General features: G+C 45.0%; 1 protein-coding gene across 2 annotated transcripts in view; it reads left to right on the forward strand.

The window, feature by feature from the left end:
* The window catches only part of PHLPP1 (PH domain and leucine rich repeat protein phosphatase 1), a 213,860-nt gene that overhangs the window by 118,759 nt on the left and 73,355 nt on the right, over positions 1-21,746 (forward strand). For both annotated transcript variants that reach the window (XM_043889552.1, XM_043889551.1), the window contains exon 4: positions 12,694-12,860. In XM_043889552.1, coding sequence (XP_043745487.1) covers positions 12,694-12,860 — 167 coding nt within the window. The remainder of the gene's footprint in view (positions 1-12,693; positions 12,861-21,746) is intronic.

The following is a 21,746-nucleotide window of genomic DNA, read 5'->3' on the forward strand; positions in this document are numbered from 1 at the left end:
GCAAGCGTCTTTTAATTTCATGGCTGCAATCACCATCTGCAGTGATTTTGGAGCCCAAAAAAATAAAGTCTGTCACTGTTTCTCCATCTATTTGCCATGGAATGATGGGACCAAATGCCATTAGTTTAGAAATCAAATATCAAAAGATACTTGAAAATAACCCATGTGTTTTCAAGTGCAGTGTGGCATTTACCAAGAACACGTGCAGCATGGTCTCAGAGTGGTTGGGGGGCAGTGGTGGGGGTGAGGGGGTAGCTGAGGGAGGGAGTTTCAGAGGTGCTCCGGTCAGATGCACAAGTAACTCTAGACAAGCTGGCCTGTGTGCCTGCTTTTGTGGCCCGCTTTGTTGCATGGATTTGTTTCAGACATATTGACTGATCCTGTGAATCCTTTTCAGACTGAGTCTGCATGTGAATCTATTGCCTAAGACATACTTATTTTTAAAGTCCTAGTCACTTCTGCAATGCTGTGTTGTCCCAGTGGAAAGTTTGTTTCTTGATTTCAAGGAAGATTAAAGGGGATTCAGATCACTGATTTAGTGTTGTGCGTGAATCTTGGGGTTTTGGCTTGTTTTTGTCCACCCCCCCAACCCCATGCAATAAGTATTTAAGTAATTTAATTAAATTAATTGAAGTATGCATGAAAGTGTTTCTAACTTTTCATTACAAGAAATGTTGAATATTCAGAAGTAGAAATAATTGCCCGCATACCTATGACTCAGCGTCCACAGGGGTCGGCCTGTGGCCAGTTGTGTGCGTGTGTGTGGCCCCACAGTGTGAGTTCGCGTGTAAGGCCGCATGGTTGGTGCACAGGTCTCTCTTGTTGATCGGTGGGTGAACACTGCCTGTGGCCGTCACACTGCTCATCTCTCTTTCTTTTAGTATCAATCATAGTATTTTAATTCCAGGCCTTTCCTCTTTTTAATGAAAAAAATTAAAAGTGACCATGTTGAAGTTGCTGTGATAGTTTGGTTCATCCTCAATATGCATAGCATAGGCCAATCAGAGTCCCATCTCGTGCGGAATTAAAAGATCACTTGAAATGATGAGTAAACATCACCCTTTATATAAGAATAAGATATGTGGTCAATCACAGCCGAACTTTTGCCTTCGTGTACTTAAAAAGAGTGTTTTATTGTCCAGATTTTACTCAAAGAGTACATCACCAACCAGAGTCAGATCTTTCTTGTATAATAGGATTGTTTCCAGCATATAGATCTGTGTCATTTGATGTAGTTGCAAGGAAACCTTTAAGGTCACTTAGCATTTTTTACACATATTGTACCTCTTAACTTGAAGTGTAATTTAGGGAGTGTGCTGCATTTCTTCAGCTTGGCTGGTCACTTGTCTTTTCGGGTTGTGCTGTAGTTGGTTACATTGGGATTATGAGGTTAAGAAGTTGTCTTTTCAATCCTGTTCTGCTAAGAAGCCAAGGGCTTCAAAGGACTTTTATGGGAAACTCCTCCTTCACATTTTGTACCCATTCTTTAGATAAAGGATCAGGGTCATTTGATCCTGGCAGTCTATCATGTCAGTGGTAGAATCTGAAGTAGAATGGAAGGTCTGAGTGACATGGATTTTAGTTTATAAAATGTCACCCCTATACCTAGACTATTGCTTTTGTACCAATTCTGTAGTGAAGGTATGAGAAAAATTTGGAAATGCGGTATATGAAATGTTTAGGGACAGGAAGCATTGAGGAGGTGATGAGCAGGCAGAGTCCTGAGGAGGGAACAGCGTTCACCCCGAGGCAGGGTGGAAGCGCGTTTCAGGGAGATGCGAGGCGTCTGCAGGGGCGGCAGCGCCGCGTGACGTCAGCGCCGTGTGCAGGAGAAGGTGCTGCGGGCCTGGGTGCTTTCATGCGCGTTCATTCTGTTTTCCTGGGCAAACTCGACTACGTTACCCACTGGTTTAACTAAATTTTCCAACATGGTAATGGATTTGTTCCACAAAAATTCATACTGTGGAATCTTTCATTGTTATAGATATAAATAGCAGTTTATGAAATTAGGGAGCTTAGAAATTCTGCTTTGAATTTAAACTAATTTAAACTAATGATATTTAAACTAAAGTATTTTGGATTACGTTAAACTTTGTTTTTGTCATACGTAAGACTGATTAGGTTCGTGAAAATGAAATGATCTCTTTGCAGTTATGACGACACTTCATCTTGTTAACACATCGCTAATCCTCCCCTGCTCGCCCACCGTGGTAACTATTGGTTCTGAGATCCTAGTCAATATATCTCTATAAAGAAGGGATTTTTCCTTCATTCTAAGTCATTTCCATTTAAAATTACTTTTTCTCTTTTCTTCAGTTTTTCAGTCCACTTTTGTGCTCATGAAAAAGCTAGCTCGTTTCCTTACCGTATCCTGACGGAACCCCCTCTTGGGGAAGCGGTGCTCCTCGTGTGCTTCCGTGGGAGGCTCACCCGGCGTCTCATCTCTCTCCCCCCGGCTCCCTGCCTTGCCTCCCCTGGTCTCTCCACACTTCAGTTTCAGGGCTGGAGGGTGAGGGCAGTGAGGGGGAATGAGAGGGTACTTACCCCACCCTTTCTCTGTGCCAGGCATGCTTCCAGGCTCTACTTCTAGCATCCAGACTTAAGCAGATGGAAGAAATGCATTCCTCATGTGTGTTTTATCTGTATGTTGCTATTAATCTTTAATAAAATACATTCTAGGTTTCAAGAAAGGAACTTACAGCCATGTTTTAAAGTAACAGTATATGATTTTAAGATTGGAAAGTAGTTGCCAAAAACATAATGTTCCTTGTAGTTTTCTGGAATAATTGCCTTAACAGTTATTTGGTGTTTTCTTTCAGAGTGGTCTTGGGCCTTCCCTGGCAGCCCAGTGGTTAAGACCGCTCGCTCCCACTGCAGGGCCCGGGTCCCCATCAGGAAATAAGATCCTGCGTGCCTTGCAGTGAGGCCAGGAGACAGACTGAGAAATAAGACAGTCTCTTGCCACTTTATTTTTTTTAAGTGTTCTTTAACCTTAAGTTCTAGTCATCATCGAGTGTCTCTTAGTTGAGTGACTTAGCATTTAAGATTTGAGCAGGACGTCGTGGACTTCCAGACTGACTTCCCTCCTAAATAAAAAAGGGCTACCACCTTTCAGACACCTACAGTGTCTCACGAGACAGTTCTTCCTTAGAAGTGAGCTGAGGTCTTGATCCCTGTACCCTTGGCTCACTGCTCTGGCTTAACCCAAGGTAATCATTGCACTCCCTCTCTTGTTTGATGACCTCTTAACTATTTAAGTTTCTACGCCCTCCCCCACCCCTTGGCAATCTACTTCTAGGAGAAACATCTCTGATAACTGCAGCAATTCCCTCATCACTTGCTTCCCAGATTCCTTCTCTCGGTTTTCCTTTGGGTAGTCTGCAGTTTCTTGATAGGCTTGCCATCCATCCGATGAGCACAGAGGATGTGACCACTGTTTACCATTCTTTAGATGTTATTTCATAATGAATGAGTTAGTTCATTCGTGAGGTCAGCAGCAAAATCAAAAGACTCTTTGTTTCTCCCCAACCCCAAATTGTTAATAGGTATACTTTGTTAATAATAAAATCATTTAGCCAAGTGAATTGATGTAGTAGTGACAACAAGTAGTGATAACTAACATTTTGGAAACTTTTTTCTGTGTGTCAAGGTCTGTTCTAGATGCTCTACGGTATCCCTGTGAGGTGGGTGCTCCTAACACTGGACAGGGCCGGGTTTCAGAGCTGAAGGAAGGCACCCTTGAGGAGATGTCATCATCTCCGTCTTACACGTGAGGGAGCAGGGTGTGAGGTGCCCAGCACTGCTTTGTGCAGGGAGTTCTGCTGCCTTGCTGTTGGCCTTCCATTTTACTTCCAGTGTTTCACAGCGGCCTGAAGGGACGAAACAAACCAGACTTCAGATAGCAGCTGAGGTTTATTCACTGAAAACATCAAAGGGGAGTCTCAGGGCTTCACGTGCGCAGTGGTTGGTGGCCTCTCGGCCGCTCAGTAGTAGAGCAGAAGCTGGTCTATAGGCAGTCTGTAGTGCTGCTGAGGGCATCTGAGCATCGCCACTGCATGGATCACTGACCTCCCTAAAGAATGACCAGGAGGGACTGAGGAAGTCCAAGGTGCCTTCTGAGTCACCCAAGGCAGGTTAAGTCGGTTTCAGTGTTGAGGGCACTGCTGTTGTCTGCCTCTTCCAAAACTGGTCAAGTATGGCTGCATCAGGAACTTAATCATACATAGTTAACCAGATCTCTGCGTCTGGTCATATTATATTTTGAAGTTCAGTCGTTTTAATCTGGGTGTTAGACCTGCATAAAAATACATGGTGTGTGTGTCCATGTGAACCAAGTCACTTCGGTTGTGTCTGACTCTTTGTGACTGTAACCCACCAGGCTCCTCTGTCCATGGGATTCTCCTGGCTAGAATACTGGAGTGGGTTGCCATGCCCTCCTCCAGGGGATCTTCCTGACCCAGGGATCGAACCTGCATCTCATGTCTCCTGCATTGGCAGGCGGGTTCTTTACCACTAGCGCCACCTAGGAAGCCCCCCCCCCCCCAAATAAATACATGGTGTCTTAAGAGTTTAATTTCCATGATATATTTACTTACCTTGGAAGATGGCAGTATTTGTAACCCAGAGTATTAGATTATCTGTGACTATTCTGAAGAGTTAAATTCTTCTACTCTCTGGTCTGATTTATTTTATAAAGTAAGGAATACTAGAATAATTGAAAAAAAAAAACAGTGAACTCTCTAGTTAAACATACCAGACCTTGTATGTTAGACTGGAACTTAAACATTGAGGTGTTTGTATAATTTGTATTTTAAATAGAAAAACAAGTAGCTTGTTCCTAGGCTATTCAGAACTAGTTCTGTTTAATGTGAATTTACCTCACTTCTTACAGTGGGAAGCTAGAGTGTGGGCTGCTTGTGGTGGCGAGCTTGCCCCGTCCTTCGTGGAGGAGCTGCCCCCCGGGGGAAACGCGCAGGGGCTCTCTGGTGGTCCCCTTCTAAGGAGCTTGTTTACACGTACTCTGCCAATAAGGAAATGAGGAAGGAACTCTGAGTTCAGATTTGATCTCCACCCAAGCCAAGTCCTATTTTTCTGTTCTTACTGAGAAATACAGTGGGATTTCTGTGTGTGGAAAGGAGGTAACTCTTAGGCTGGAGACCCGATGAGTAATGCTGGAGGCCTTGGGGACCTTCTCCGAGCTTCTCACCCTGCGTGTGACTCCGAGAGGGCGAGGCGCCAGGCCTGCGTGTCTGGTTTCCGCCATCCGACGAGCTCCTGGGGTGCGTCTCGCAGCTCTGCCTGCTCCTGGGGGTGCGGTGCCAGTCCGCTCGGGGGCCTGCGAGGACCTGTCCGTCTTGTCCCAAGAGGGGACCGTCAGCGCTGGGCAGCCGGGGGCTCGGGGTCTCTGCTCTCTGCTCTGTGCCCCTCTGCACCGTGGCACATGCCTTTTTGAATTATGCGTGTTAGGTGTTTGTGCCTTCAAGGGACTCATGTTTTGAAGACGAAGAGCGTGTCTCTCCAGTATCTGTCCAGGGGCTGTTGCCTACAGGCAGGTGGTAAACACGCTGACAGGGCACCACTCCCCTCCACTCACCTGGCAGAGAGGTTGGGATGCCTAGCAGGAACTCTAGGTCTAAATTTCTCAGTACTGTTTCTCCTTATTGTTATGCGTGCTTAGTCGCTTCAGTCCTGTCTAACTCTTTGTGACGCTGTGGACTGTAACCTGCCAGGCTCCCCTGTCCATGGAATTCTTCAGGCAAGAATACTGGAGTGGTTGCCATTTCTTCCTCCAGAGGATCTTTCCCACCCAGGGACGGAACCCGCGTCTCCTGCGTTGCCGGCGGGTTCTTTCGCGCTGAGCCCTGGGGAAGCCCAGCCTTATTGTTACACCCTGGTCCCTTTACAGTGAGTTGTGTGTGTTTGCTTACCTGTCCAGTTGGTCACCTGTCGATAACGCTTCTCTTCTCTTTCTCTCTCTCTCTCCCCTCCCTTCTTTCCTTTTCCAGCCTGCAGCTTTCTATCGTTTTTATTCTTTGGTCCCTTAACTACACTTTGGCGGTCCCTTCCAGTCTTAGGAAGCCCTCTCTTGAGAAGCAGGCCCCTCCTGAGCACGCGTGCCTTCGGAGTCCCCACTCTGCTCTGTGCTTGGCTGTGACGGCCTCTCCAGGTCCGCTCTGTCTTCGTGCATTTGATTACATCTGGTGGTTTAGAATACTGTGTAAATCTGTGTATTTTATTCCTTGGATTTTTAGCTATTTCGTAGCATTTACTCATTTAAGGCAAAGAAATAATTCCCAATCCAGGAATCGAACTTGGGTTTGCTGCATTGCAGGCTGAATCTTTACCATCTGAACCACCAGGGAAACCTAAAGAAATAATAAAATATGAGAACTTCAGGTAGGACTTACTAAATCCAAAATCGGTAGTTTGATATGACCCTGTGAGGACATTATTAGTGTATATATTGTAATTAATTTTATAGGAAGGTTTTCTGCATCTGCTGTTAAGTAGATTTTATGAAATGATAATGAATGCAGGATCAAGAAATGAGAGGTCATTGTGAAAAGGTCTGGAATCAAGGCATTTCCTGTATTTGTAGAATTTTTTTTAAAAGAAATTATTGCATGTTTTGGAGCAGTGCGAGTTTAAAGTTTATTAAAATGGGGAAATCTTTGATATGAAGTATTATAAAACTTTTATTGATGAGAATGAAATTGAAAGTAAGAGAGTACTTAGCTAGTAAAGATGAATAAACTCTATTCTAAATTTATATTCTCCTACATGTTTATGCCTTTCCAAAGCATTTGGAAGGGGGGAGCGGGGTAAGAATTAAAACTAAGTAAATTGAGGTTAAGAATTTTAGTAAACTCCCCAGAGACTCTCCATAGCCAGGGCATAATTTCCCAAACCACTGAAGGCTAGGCCAGAGCAATTAATGACTCATAAAGCCAGTTTACAGCAGTATTTTACTTTGCACAAGTGGAATTATTTATGCTGTTTCAGCTACTTTGACCGAGCCTTTCACAATCATTTTGTTTAATTCTGAGCCTGCTTTGTGCGTAATAAGGATAAATAGTATTTCACTAAAGTATAGTGGGGACAAAAAAAGTCATCTGGTTGTCATTCTGTACTTTCCCTTGCTGGTGAAAGATGATTGTCCACTAAGTGAATGGTCAGAATAACGTGAGTGACATAGAGTGCAGGTCTGTTGCAAAAGGAAGCACAGAGTGAGGATGGGTTAGGGCTAGGAGACAGGCGCTGGTTGAGAAATGTACCCTGCCCAGACTCAGAGCAGGGATCGCTGAGAGAAGGGCCCTAACAGCTGGCAGAGACGACTGAGGAAAGTGTCCCACTGAGTGGGATGTTAGAAGTGTGTGGAAGCCTAGGTAGGTAATCTGGAAAGTTTGTTGTTCGTATTACTATTTTTTTATGGTTTATCTGCAGTGTTCTTTGGGGAAATAATTCAAGGGTCCAGTGAGCTTTCTGTTCATATGTGTTCATATGTTCGAACCCTCAAGCTGGAAGAGAAGACTACTTGAGCCAGTGGCTGGGCTGTGTGTGTGCTCTCAGTCCAGTTCTTTGCAGCCCCATGGACCGTTCCCACCGGGCTCCTCTGTCCATGGCAAGAACACTGGATTGGGTTGCCATTTCCTTCTCAGAGGACCTTCCTGACTCAGGGATCAAACCCATGTCCCGTGCATCTCCTGCATCGGCAGGTGGATTCTTTTACCACTGGGAAGCTATGGTTGGGATTCATGTGCATTTTAATGTATCTCCCAACGTGTGTAGGCTCATGGGGAAAAATATCCCATTTGATTTACTTTAAATTATTAGCCTCAAAATTTTTTGTCATTGTTAGTACAAACTAGCAGTGATTTCCCAAGCCATGGTGACTTGAACTGATCTTCTGAAAACTGACGTTGTTCACATGTGGCTCACTCATGGTCTATGAGGGATGACATCAAACCGTCTTTGCTCTGGGCCGAGGGCTCCGTTAGGATTTGACCGTGGCAGTTAAAGGAGTCTCCCTCTGGGTGGGACTTAAACTTGAGGCTGTCATTCAGACTCTGCATGGCTGGGCTTTCACCATGCAACCTTGGGCAGACCCTTTAACCTTCATCTTTGAAGTAGAGATCAGTCCTTACTGTGCTGAGTTATTGTGAAGATGAAATTAAAAGATGCTTGCTCCTTGGAAGGAAAGCTATGACCAACCTAGACAGCATATTAAAAAGCAGAGACATCACTTTGCCAACAAAGGTCCATATAGTCAAAGCTGTGGTTTTTCCAGTAGTTATGTATGGATGTGAGAGTTGGACCATAAAGAAGGTTGAGACACCAAAGAATTGATTATTTTGAACTGTCGTGCTGGAAAAGAGTCTTGGGAGTTCCTTGGACAGCAAGGAGATCCAACCAGTACATGCTAAAGGAGATCAGTCCTGGGTGTTCATTGGAAGGATTGATGTTGAAGCTGAAAGTCCAATACTTTGGCCACCTGATGCGAAGAGCTGACTCATTTGAAAAGACCCTGATGCTGGGAAAGATTGAAGGCAGGAGGAGAAGGGAACGACAGAGGATGAGATGGTTGGAAGGCATCACCGACTCGATGGACATGAGTTTGAGTAAACTCCGGGAGTTGGTGATGGACAGGGAGCCCTGGCGTGCTGTGGTCCACGGGGTCGCAGAGAGTCGGACATGACTGAGCGACTGAATACCCACCACAGTAAAAGGCCGCTTGCCGTGAGGTGTGCAGAGGGGCTTTCTCATTTATCTCTTATCTTGAGGAGGGTCTTAGATTTAATAGGCGCTGGGTAGGCAGGTTACAGCCTCTTTGGTTGGACCTATTGGTAGTTCTTTCATTTGGGAGTTGTGCAAAACCTCTTCGTGATGGCGCCCTTACCTGCCCAGGCCGATCCAGGGGGAAGCCCTTGAATCTCCTCTGTTGCAGGGCCTGGCACAGGGCAGAGGTGCCACTCGCGGTTCGGTCCGCCCACTGCCGTCAGGACATATCTGGTTTCTGCTCTCCATCTCTGCCCCCATCCCGCCCTGACCCCCACAGGCCCCTTGCTTGCCGAACTTTCGCCCTGAGCCGTCCTCCCCCTGGTTTCCAGCAGGGACAGGCTTGCGGTCCAGAATGAGGAAGGAAATCAAATCCGACTTGACGTTTAGTCATTATCTTGTAGTTGTCCAAAGAGAGTATTCAGCCTGATGCTTCAGCCGAAAGGGGAATGTGTCCTCTGCAGAGGAGTCCCTGGTGGAGGAACGCCCGGCCAGGCCGGCGGCTGGTGAGAGAGGAGGGCGGTAAAGTGGCTCCATGTCAGCCTCCGGGGACGCGCTCCCGAGGGAGGGCCGTGCTGAGCGTGGGGCACAGCCCGCTGAGTGTGGGGCACAGCCCGCTGTGAGCCTGCCGGGCCAAGGCCCCCTCTGTGTGCTTAACAGTCCGAGACAGAGACTCTTGTTGGAACCCTTGCACGGCGGCCCATTTTGCTGAAGCCGGAATCTTTACAGTGACCTCAAAGGAGCTGCAGGATCTCCTTACCTTTTTACTGACGTTTTTATATTGAGATCACGTTGCTTTTTTCTCAGTTAAACGCGCACACATGGAAGAGCACAAAGAATAATATTACAGTTCCTGCTTGTCTAACATTCTGACATGCATGCGTGCTAAGTCGTTTCAGTCATATCCAACTCTTTGGGATCCCATGGACTGTAGCCCACCAGGCTCCTCATTCCATGGAATTCTCCAGGGAAGAATACTGCAGTGGGTTGCCATGCCCTCCTCCAGGGGTTCAAACCCTCGTCTCTTATGTCTCCTGCATTGGCAGACAGATTCTTTACCACTAGTGCCATCTGGGGAGACGTAGTTCCTCCATACTTTCTATTCTTATTATAAAGTGAATAAACATTATAGATAAATTCCAGATTTCCTGTCTTTCTGTTCCTATTTTCTTTTCCCTCCTTGCTTCCCTGGAGGCGGTCGCTGTCATTAATTTGACATGTGATCAGTATATGTACTGTGCTTAGGCGCTCAGTCGTATCCAAGTCTTTGTGACCCCACGGACTGTAGCCCGCCAGGCTCCTCTGTCCATGGGATCCTCCAGACTAGAATACTGGAGTGGGTAGCCTTTCCCTTCTCCAGGGGATCTTCCCAACCCAGGGACTGAACCCAGGTCTCCCGCACTGCAGCTGGATTCTTTACCATCTGAGTGACCTGGGAATGATCAGTGTATATAGTGTGTAGCTTTATTGCACATATAACTATTCATGCATAATATATGGAATCATTGTATGTGTTAAAATTTTTTTCATGCATGACATTATACTGTATGTAAAATTTTACAGCGTGCATTTTTGACTTGTTTATTTTGGGCTTGAGTTTCTTTTTTAAGGAATCCAGATTGATACATACAAATCTGGTTCTGTCATTTTAACTGCAGCTCTAAGTGGCAGCCTCGCTCGCGCTCTCGGGTTCAGAATATGTATCCCAGAGAAGGCCTTGAGTCAGCCTGGCATGGGTCACATGCCAGTCCCCGATAGATCAGTTTGTGGGTTCAGCAGTGTGGCTGGGATGGCTGGAGCTGCGTGCACATGCCTCCCGCCCTGAGAGCAGCGGAGTCTGCAGCTCCCGCCAGGTCATGTGCATCTGAAGGCTTGTTACAGGAAGAAGCGGAAAAGGGTTTGGGGCAGGCGGAAACAGAGGTTGCCACGTGAGTGTCAGCCTTGAGCTTGGACGTCAGGTCCTCTGTGGAGCCTTCTGTGGCTCCTTGGATCATGCTCTGTGCCCTTGCCCTTAACGATCATTGAAACTTTTGTCATAGAGCGTATTAATTGGGAAGATGCCCTGGGAGAAGGAAACGGCCACCCACTCCAGTATTCTTGCCTGGAAATCCCATGGACAGAGGAGCCTGGTGGGCTACAGCCCACAGGGTCACAAGAGGGTCAGACGAGCGCTGTGAGTAAGCAGCGGCACCAACCATAGGCAGTGCTCGCCCTCCCCCCGGGGCGCCCTCCCCTGGCCGCGGGGCCTCTGTTCCGCGCCCGCCCCTCAGCAAGCGGAAGGCCTGAGACACCAGGCGTCCTCCACAGGTTTGCTCCTGGGTGAGTCCAAGGAACCCTTTCAGCCTTACTTCCTGTAAATGCGCGCCCGCCAGGGGCTCTTGAGTGGCCGTGGCAGGTTTGTACCTGCCTTGCAGGCCCATTAAATTCTGGCCTTTTTTCCACATCATTTGATTTACATGGGTGACCTGGCCCTGTTTCGGATTTTCTTTTTCTTAAGGGTGAAAATTCAAGAGAAGATGAAATTGCTGAAACGTGAACTCAGACTGACTTTGTGAAATCTTTTGAGTTGAGCTCTGACAGCCCTTTTCCATCCCACTGTCCCCTTAGCTTTCACAATTCCTTTCCAACCTCAGACGTGCCTTCAGCAGTGTTTGTCATGCAGATTTACTCCTGAATACCTTTTCTTAGCATCAGGAGAACGTGGGTTCGGTGAGTGTAAGCTTTATTTGGAAGTAGGCTTAGCAACATAAGTGGTCATAGCAGTCACCAGTCATTGAGTGCTGTCTCTGAGCCTGCTGTGTAGATGTAGGTGTCGTCTTCATGCCTGTTAAACGGGTGAGGAAGCGGGAGTTGGGAGAACTCCGTGGTGCACTCAGGCTGTCTCAGCTCTGGGATGATGGAACCAGAGCCAACCCCCTGAGAAGCATGTTCTGCTGCCTTTTGTAATCAGGAAAGAGTGAAGCAGGGGTTTGCTAATAGAGAAGGGCATCAAACTGGTCACAGATACGGAGTGGAGTTTTTTCCATAAAGCTTTGGTGAAGATGAAGAGCATGAGGAGGTATCAACCCAGATCCTAGAACAGTAACCCCACATCCTTGGTGAGGCAAGGGGAGTGAAGCTCTGTGTCAGTGGTCCTGAAGCCTTGTCCGTGGCGAAGATCGGCACGGAGGTTCCCAGCATGTGGGACAGAGAAGCGCAGGGCGCCCGGTGCTCTTTCTGCCTCCAGCATGCCCTGTAGCCCTGGGACTCTGGCTATCGTAGGAGTCATTTAACTGGGGATATTTTGAATATGTGGATAAACATTTAGACGTACAGTAAATTTCACTTAGGTTACCTACATGAAGCAAAACTGACATTGTGGGAGACATGACCGGAAAAATTTACAGTAGGCAAGCAGTGGGATCTGATTGTATGCTGCTGTTACTATTAAAGGTACATGCAAGGCCACCGAGCGTGCTTTTCTGTGTGCTGTTTTTAAATCAGTATTTTCAGGGGCTTTTCTTTAAGTTCAGTCTAGATCTTAGTGTCTGTCTTCCAACCCTGTATTTACTCTAAGGTCTTATATTGTTTAGCTTTGAATTCCCTTTCCATGAATGTGTTCAGGAAGGTGACCCCTGTGGTTGAAGGGATTACGGGTATCACTAAACCTGATAAGATAATCTGTGCTCTTCCTCACCTGTCTCCTATACTAGGTTACTGTAAGCACCTTCCAGGGAGGGACACTATTTCCTGCCTTGATAATGCTTTAATCCTTTGCTCAGTTCTGTCTAAATGCTCTTGGTTTAGATTTGAATAATGGTGCTAATTGCATAGCGAGTCTGTGTTCCCAAATGAGGTTACCTTGTTTCTGTCTGTGGAAAGCAGTTGCAGGGTAAAGGATGCTATGAAAACTGAACTGTGGTTTTTATCCCCCTGTAGGTCGCGTCCCAGCGCATTAGCTCGGTGGACCTCTCCTGTTGTAGCTTGGAGCATCTGCCTGCCAACCTCTTCTACAGCCAGGACCTCACTCATCTCAATTTAAAACAGAACTTTCTAAGGCAGAATCCCAGTCTACCAACTGCAAGGGGGCTCAGCGAACTGCAAAGGTGAGCATGCAGAAGTGGGTGGATAATTAGGAAGGGGAGGAGGTGTCAGCTTCTGATTGTTTCTTGACTATTCTGAGTGAAAATGCTGCAGTGGGTAACCTTTCTCTTTCAGAGGGCCTGGTAGTAGGACATTGGTAGTGAAGACACTATCAGTTCTCATTCTGAAATTTTTTTCAGGGTCCCTGCCTTTGAAATGAATGATTTAGATATTCATTAACTGGATACATTTGTACAAGAACACTTCTCCTAAACCACTTGTATTTCTTAACCAATCTACAAATGCATCTGGGATTGATATTTGGTGTGTTACTTCTGAACTATAGGGGTTTGGTCAGATACTTCTTTGAAAATTTACAAAAAGGTCAGTTTTTTCCATGAAAAGATATTTCCTTCAAAATCTAAGAACTAAAGTTTAAATCCATTAATACCACATCATCTGGGTGATTAGTGTATAGGTTTCAAGAGTCACATGGTAAATGAAAAGGGTCTGCTCTCTCATAACTAGAGGGCGGGGACTTTAATCTACATCTTTGTGAAACAGATGGAAGGATTTACCAAATTAATTTCATTTTCTTTCTTTTTTTTTTTTTTGATCAATCTTGATTCTGTGGTAAATAAAGCCTCTGATGCTTACGTATTTGTTGCAAATATATGAGACAGTAACTCCAGAAGGATATAACTTTTAAAGAAAGAACGAATAGTTCATTTGTTTGTAAATGCCTGTTAATGATTTAGCTATGATCATTAATCATTGTGATTATGTGTTTATGATCTTTAACATCCAGAAAGAATAATCCATTAAGTATTAATATGAAGTTTGTGTGGATATGTTAGAGAAGGGAAGAGTGTTTCAATTGTCTTTTCAGATGATTATGAATATTCTTCTTTGATATGCACAGTCGCTAAGTTGTGTCCAACTCTTCGTGACCCTGTGGATTTGTAGTCCGCCAGGCAAGAATACTGCAGTGGGTTTCCATTTCCTTCTCCAGGTGATCTTCCTGGCCCAGGGATTGAACCTGGGTCTCCTGTGTTGCAGGCAGATTTAAGTGGTAATTTCTTACATGTGGATTTCAATGTGGAATGTAAAACCCTTTCAGTAGACTTTTAAAATTCTTTTACATTAGGATCCACTGGTGTTTCTAGCAGTTCGAATGGATCTTTGCCCATACATCATTTCATTGCATTAAGTATTGGTCATTTGGAAAATACTGGTTTGTTGGGATAATACAGATATTCCAAATGTTAACATTCTTCGTTATGAAATTTTGAGGAATGGCCATTGTTAATATCACCACTGATCTCATCAGAAAAAATCTTGAAGTATTGGGAAGTTGTCAGGCTCACTGGGGAAACGAGTTTTCCAGCATTTTAAATTTCAGTTGAAAGCTTGAAGGCTACCCTTGGCAACGAATGCTGTGGGTTGCTTTTCCTGAAGTGACCTTCTCACTTCGTTGTAGAGAACACGTCTGCCAAGTACCCAAGTCTGAATACTGAGTTTGTCAGTTGTGCTTTCAAGTGAAAGTGGTGCTCCGTGAACACTGTGACCAGTTTGGCTCACAACTCAAATAATCGTACAAGTGTTTTCCTTGGGATAATGGTACACTGAGCGTGGCAGAGTGCTTTATGTGCCCTTCCCATCTTATCACCCAGAAGATGAAAAAGATGCACACAAGGGTCGAGGTGTAATACAAATAACTGTCTTGCCTCCTCATGGGCAATTTTAAAGTAAAATTGGTGTTACGCATCTTTAAAAAGAGTCTTTTGGCTCTGAATGATGGGCAGAGAAGAGTCCTGTGACAGTAGAAACAGTTTGGTGCCTCAGTGAACTAGCTCCCCGGGCAGTAAGAACCCCAGAAAGGTGTGCTCAAGCACTTCCTTATTCTTCCCTGGAGCTCCGGTTACAGTGAAAGGGAACCACAGGGGACTTCTCAAGCTTAGGTGTTTATATGTCCTGTGCACTGATGATACTATTTTTACTGACTCTCCTGTAATAAATACTGTGATTTTTTTTTTTTGCTAAAGGGTAATGTCATGATTTAGTCTGTTTTGGGCATTTGAAATTTTTATTTGAAGTATTTTTGTGTATTTCCCATCAAGAATTTTGCATCATGCTATTCAGTCCTGCCATCTTAGAACAGAAAGGGGCATTAGAATTTATCCAAACCAGCACTTTCATCTTGGAGACGAGGTGGAGGAAGATGTGAAATGCCAAAATCAGATTAACATTTACCTTCTGGGAGGCGGTTAAGGGGATGTGATTCAGGAATGGTTTGAAGAGGGTTTCAACTACATCCATAATGTTTATTTCTTTAAAAAAAAATTAGAGACAAATAGGCAAAGTGTTCAAAATGTTAATATTTGAAAAGCTGAATAGTACATACTAGGATGATCATTATTGTTTTCTGTATTTTCCTATTTGTATATTTCATAATAATCCAAAAATTAAAGCCTAAACAAAAAGAAAATCAAAATGGTCCTAATAACATAGGGAAATATGATAGCCCCAAAGAGTCAACATTTATGGACTAAATAAGTAAGTCTCTGGGTAGAGGGGTCTCGGGGGACATTGCCTTGCCTGTTGAAGCTTCAGAAGCTCCTGATCGATCCCCCGTGTCTGTTGATCCCAAATCTGTAAATAGCTTTTGAGTGCATCCTGCCTCCTCTGCCCCCCATCCCTCAGCACACACCCTCCAGCCGGCTGTCGGCTCTCACCTGAACTGCTGCAGAAGCTGGAGAAACGGTCATCTCGCTGTCCTTTTCCCGCTGCAGGTCACCCTCCTTAGTTTTCTTGCCTTCTGTTTTGTGCGTTTCTTGGTTTTGTTTCGTATTTTAAAAAATTTAAACTTTTGTCCCATCAAAGTAATATTTTATATGAATTTGTCCGAAATCTTGCAGTAAGACGAGAAATCTGCGCTCGGAACTCAGCCCTTCCTACCACGTCCTGTCCACTAGGCAGCTGCTTCTGATGCTCAGGGCTCCCTGCTTGCTGTCTTCTCCACCTTCCCAGATAAGTATGTATCTGCTGCTGTTTTTGAACTTTTCGTTTTTGGACTGCGGTTGACAGCGCTGTGGAAAGTGGCGATTTGCCTCTCCTCCCTGTCTCCCAGCCCCTCAGCCCCAGGCCCCGGCCACTGCTCCTCTCACCCTCTGGGTGTGTAGGTGTCTGTGTTCGGTTAAGGGTGTTGAAGGCTGACGTCACTTTGAGCGTGCAGCTGTAATTCATCCCTAAGGCACTTAAATGCGGCTGGTTAGTGGCATAGAGATGAGTGTCCTTTTCTTTTTCTCTAGTGCTGTCAAGGTGACAGAACTCTAACCCTCTTCTCAACCCTCTTTTCCTGGAGACTTCTTCCTTCCTGGAGCCAGCATGGGTGCTGCTTAGGAGGTCTAGTGCCCACCTGTTGTCCTGGGGGTATCTTTCACCATTTTCCTGGTAATGCCCTTTTCGTCTCTCTTGTGTTTTCGATATGTTGTCCTGTATCTAGTGATTCTTTCTTGGTTTACTCCTCTTTTTTAATGGAAAATCTTCTAGGATCTTCCTGAGAAAGGGGACATGGGAGACAAATTTATTACATCCTTTGTATCTCTAAAAATATTTTCTCACATGTTTGCCAATTTGACTGGTTTCTGGATAGGAAAACACGTTTCCTCAGGACTTTGAAGCCAGTGCACCGTTGTATTTTAGTTTCTACAGTTGCTATTAAAAAGTGTTATACTCTTCTGATCCCTGTCTTTGTAGACCTTCTCCCCCCCTTCTCCCCACCCCCCGCCTTTTTTTAAAACAACCCTAAAGAGGTTTTAGGATTTTCTTTTTTGGCACTCTTCATTTCAGCCACTATGATGAACACTTGATCTGAAAAAAAAAAAAAAAAAAATGCCCTTCAGTTCTGGGAAACTTTCTCGTATTTTGTGATACTCTCTCCCCTTTTATTTTCTGCCTCTGATCCTGCCTCTGAATCCCTATGAGTTAGGCAGGACCTCCTTGTTTGTCCTCTGATGCTCTAATTTTCCTCTGTCTTAATGCCCTACTTTTAACGAGGTTTCTCTACTTTATCTTAACCTTCTGAATTTCTGCTGTCCTTATTTTTCAAGAGGTCTTTCTTTGTGTGTTTAATTACTGTGCATTTTAGCAGCATTCTGTCCCCACTCACCCCCTTCCCGGCAATGGGTGCATTTCTTCCTTTTCTGAGGATGTATCTTTTGCTGTCTTGGCTTCTTTTTTCCTGTTTGTGTAGGTGTCTGACTTTATGTTAGGAACTTGACCTCACTGCTGATCCTTTAGAGCTTCCCAGGTGGTGCTAGTGGAAAAGAACCTGCCTGCCAGTGGAGGAGACACAGCAGTCTTGGGTTCCATCCCTGAGTCGGGAAGATCCCCTGGAGGCGACCATGGCAACCCGCTCCAGTGTTCTTGTCTAGAGAATCCCATGGACAGAGGGGCCTGGCGGGCTCCCGCCCGTGGGATCGCGAAGAGTCAGACCCGACTGAAGTGACAGCACGCACAGTGACCCTCTCTCTGCTCCTCTTTAAAGGGGCCCCTGAGAAGCGAGTCGGGCGCCGGGGCCTGTGGGCGAGGCCTCTGCTCCCTGCATCTTCACGGCAGGGCTGTCGAGGGTGAGCCTTGTGGCTTCGTTGGGGAACTTCCAAAGACAGTCCCTGGGGTGGGTCAGTATTATTTAGGGCAGTCCTTTGGTCTTCCACCTGGGCAGAGCACGCCGGGGTCCAGGGAGTGCAGTAGTGAAGGAGCTGGAATCTCAGAGCTCAGCGTGTGGATCCGTGTTTGACCCCCCTGCTTTCAGAACAGTCTTCTCTACTCTCCCTGGTGTCTTTGAGCCAGAGCTCAGTTTCCTCCGGGGAATAAACTGTCTCCTGCTGGGACTGGGGAGAGGACCTGGGGTCTCGTATTATTCCTTATATAATCTTTCGGAAGTCTTCCTGTGGAAGTATAACGGAGGTACAGTTTGATAGGTTTCCACAAAGGCAGCGCGTGTGACCAGAGCTCGTGCTGAGAGATGGAAGCTGCTGGTCCCCGTGCCCTGCTCCCAGTCCCTGAGGATGACCCCTGTCCCCGCTGCCGGCACCATGCAGCAGCTCTGCCTGTTTTTGTTGGTAATGTGTGTGAGTCGTGTAGTATGTGCTCGTGTCCAGCATCTTTCATTTGCATTTTTAAAAGCAGAACAAAACATAGCAAGTTGCATGTTATCAGCTTGCACTGTAGAGTATGTGGTTTTACTATGAAGCTGTAGCTCTGATTTAAGGTGGAGCACGTTTCAGGTTCTCACCGCCAGCCAAGTGTCGTTAACTTTCTGTGGGGAGACAGGCTGAGGGGGCTCGGTTTGTGGGGTCCGAGCGTTTGCTGAGGATGATGTTGTGTTGCCCTTTGTTAAAAACAAAACAAAGCAACAACAACAGCAAAACCCCTAGGCTTTAAACCAGTTTCTTTACCACCACATACTAATGTGAGATTTTTGTCTCCCATCCCCATTATCCATGAAGGATTTTATTGCTGAGGTTTCAGAGTAGTAAGTTTATATGTCTATGTGTACATGCACACAGGTGTTCAATACTAGGAATTGAAATTATATATATTTAAAGCTCAATTATACTTCAGAAAGCACTAATGTAACTTCTTTAGGGTCGTACCGTTAGTATGGTATTTTTGAGATGCGCCATATATTTAATTTCTTGTTTTTAGTTGTATCTTGAAGGAATTTTTGTTCATCTGAAGTGTGTGTTTCACAGGGAATATGTTAGAGAAGAACCAAAGGATAATTTATTTTTAAGTTTTTACCAAATCTCAAGGGATGAATTTCTAGGTTACAGTGTTAGGGCAGATATCCAGAGAAAAACTACATATAACGCATGTATAACAGGCATTGTGAGACTTCTTCTTTTAACCACACATCCCCCTAATTATTCTTTCTATGCAAATTCTCACCTTAAACAAACGGGCAGTTTTCACGGAGCATGTAAAGCGGCATTTGCAGCAGCATTCTAACTCTGGAAAGGTGGCATGCTGATGCCCACACACAGGCCAGCAGCTTCAGAGAAAACATTGTTCTTGGAACTCCCAGTGTCTGTTTTTCCTTTATTGGCATTGGAGCTCTTCAGTTAGTTTTCAAAAATAGAGGAGAGGCAAAATCAGAGTGATTTTTGGTAGTTTTCATGGTTTCTTTTTGGATTCTGTATGTTACTAATAATTACGGTGCATTAGTTACCTCTATTTTATTAGTAGATACTATTTCACTTATATTAACTGTATTCCACTTAGATGTTACAGGTGGTGTTAGTCCTAAGATTGTTATTATTTATGATGGAAAATTGTTGTAATACATTAAGTTTATTTGTAAAGTCAGTGAAGAGGACAAGTTTTTGCTGGCTTAAATTCAAGGAATATAATTTTCCTTCCCATGTCTTAGTTTTATTGTTTTGAACATGGTATCAGAGCAGTCTGAACATATTTATACTAAATGACATTGGTGTTCAAACATTTCAGATGTACTTTCACCTTAAAAGAGCTAAATCTGTCACTTAGTGAAGTTTCCCGAGTATTTGCGTTGCACTGACAGATCTGGAGTTTGTGGGGGACTCTGTCAGAGAACTCCTCGGTGGTGATAATCCAGTGCAGTACTTACCGAGAGCAGGGTCAGAGGAAACGCAAAAGCGAAGTTTGATGGTAATAATTTGTATGTATATGTTTCTGGTAGCTTTTCCATGGTACTTCAAAGGTTATCTGATTAGACGTGAAATTCCTTTAGCTGAAAAGAGTAAGAGAGATGGGAGGGGTGAGAATTTTTCAGATGGGAGTGAAGGAATGAAGTTGGGTTGGGTGTGCAAGTATGTGGGTGTCAAAGAATGAAAGCTGTAAAGAAACATTGAGAAATTCATAGTTATGCCTGGCATTTATCAAGTACCTTTCTTCTTAGCTCAATTTTCTATATTTTGAGTCTCCATGAAATAAAAAAGTGACCTTATTTCCTGCTCTGTTTTTTTGGGGATCTTGACATTGTAGAGCTACAGTTATTCATTTTAATTGCTTATCCCTACCAAAATCTCCAGGTATTTATAGAAAGAGAGATTTTAATTTTTGTTTTTGTCAGTGATTCCTGAAAACTCACCTTTAATGGAAATAGTAATAATTCATCAACATAGTGGGACTGGGAGTGGCATGCCAAAATATTTTTTCAGCTTATTTGCCAGACATAGACTGCAGTACTCAGAACAGTTTCAGCTTCTTTGAAGATGCTCTGCCATATAAAAAATTACTACAAGCAAACAGGAGCGACTCATTGCTGAGGAAAGGGCATAGCCGATGCGCTAGAAACAAAACCCAGCCCAGTTGCTGCTCAAGGAGAGAAAGCCTGGGGAGGAGTGTCCACCACCGGCTTTGGTGGGAGGCTTGCCAAGTGTCTAAGGAATTTCAGAGACTGTATGGGATGCCTTCCTCCAGTTAACTCTTCCCAACACAGCTTTGCTTTTCGGATGGAATTTTGATACTCTTGGGAAGTTTTCCAGCTCACACAATTCCCCTTTTCCTTCCCTGAGCATCTGATCAAAGGAAAGCCTTTGCTGTAAGCTTGGGGCACTGAGGTTGTGCAGCCTACGGTGCCCTCCTTGGCTCCGGCTCCCAGCCTCTTTTCTGGCCATAATAGCCTATTTTCTTCTTCCCTCGTGCAGTGTGTTTAGAAGAGAGCTCAGAGAGAAACAAAAGATTTATTTATCAACCAGACTGTATTAAATTCCGTTTGCCCTCTTGACTTCTTGGGATCCTTTAAGATGTTCTTTAACTTTTTTTTTTTTTCCCCCCACTTAAATAAAAAGTGGGCAGGAATCTTCAGAACCCTTGGCTTGAATCCAGCGAGGCTATTGTATTCTGGCTGGTTCTGTTCTTCTGTTTATTTTCGTGGAGCTCTTTGCTGGACTCTCAAGTTTCAACTGTTAGAATTTAATGTTAAACATAGTATTTGCAGAAGTTTGCTATTCTGCATGGTAACCAACTTTCCCCCCTGCCTAGCTCTTAGGGGACAGGTTAACCATGCAGCGAGCAGGCCAACTTTGTGGTTGTTGATGGTTTAATATCATCGTAACTGGGGACTTGGAAACATGAGTAGCATCGTTACTGGTGACTCTGAAATAGCGTTTCAGTCGCTAGCATGAGGCTGCTGATGGAAGCCAGTGATGTTCCTCTTTCTCCCTTTCTCCCTTTCTCCCTTGCCTCACATCAGACAGACACGGGTAACTGGAGCGCGGAACTTGGAAACCAAAGGCCTCTGAGGGTTTCTGTTTGTCCTAAGTGTAATTTTGTGATTTGCTGTCCCTCGCTGTCCTCTGGAGCCAGTAGAGCTTAGGGCGGCGGGAGTCCCGTTCCCGCTGTCATTTCCATGGCGGGTTGGGACGGTGCTGGAGCTGGCAGGGCGCTTGATGGAGGCCTCCTGGTGCCGGCACGGCCACCCCGCCCTGGTGATGTCTTTGGGACTTGGAATTAACAAGAAACCTAAGGGAAAGTCTGACTTTCCAAACAGTTGTTCTTTCCTCCAGTTTAAAAATTTCTGCTGGAAAGCTCATTTTCACCCCAGTTGAGACCGTGTGTGTAGAGGCAGCACAGGAAGGGAGGGGGCAGTGCTCATTCATTCACGTGGTTCACAAATCCGTGCATTCTAGACAGGTTACTTCCCTGTTCAGAAGCGTCCACAGGTAAACAGCAGTGTCTTCATCTGGAATTCGAGGCTCTCTGAAAAGTCTTTAAGCATCGTTTACAACTACAAGCTTGCTTTCTGCTTAAGAGTGTATTTGCTTACCATTTTCCAGGAATAGAGCTTTTGCCTTCCAAATTAGCATTTCTCAAAATGTGATTTGTGCAATGCCTACATCAGAATCACCTGGGGTATTTAC

The sequence above is a fragment of the Cervus elaphus genome, chromosome 27 (genome assembly GCF_910594005.1).
Source record: "Cervus elaphus chromosome 27, mCerEla1.1, whole genome shotgun sequence".
Classification (NCBI taxonomy): domain Eukaryota; kingdom Metazoa; phylum Chordata; class Mammalia; order Artiodactyla; family Cervidae; genus Cervus; species Cervus elaphus.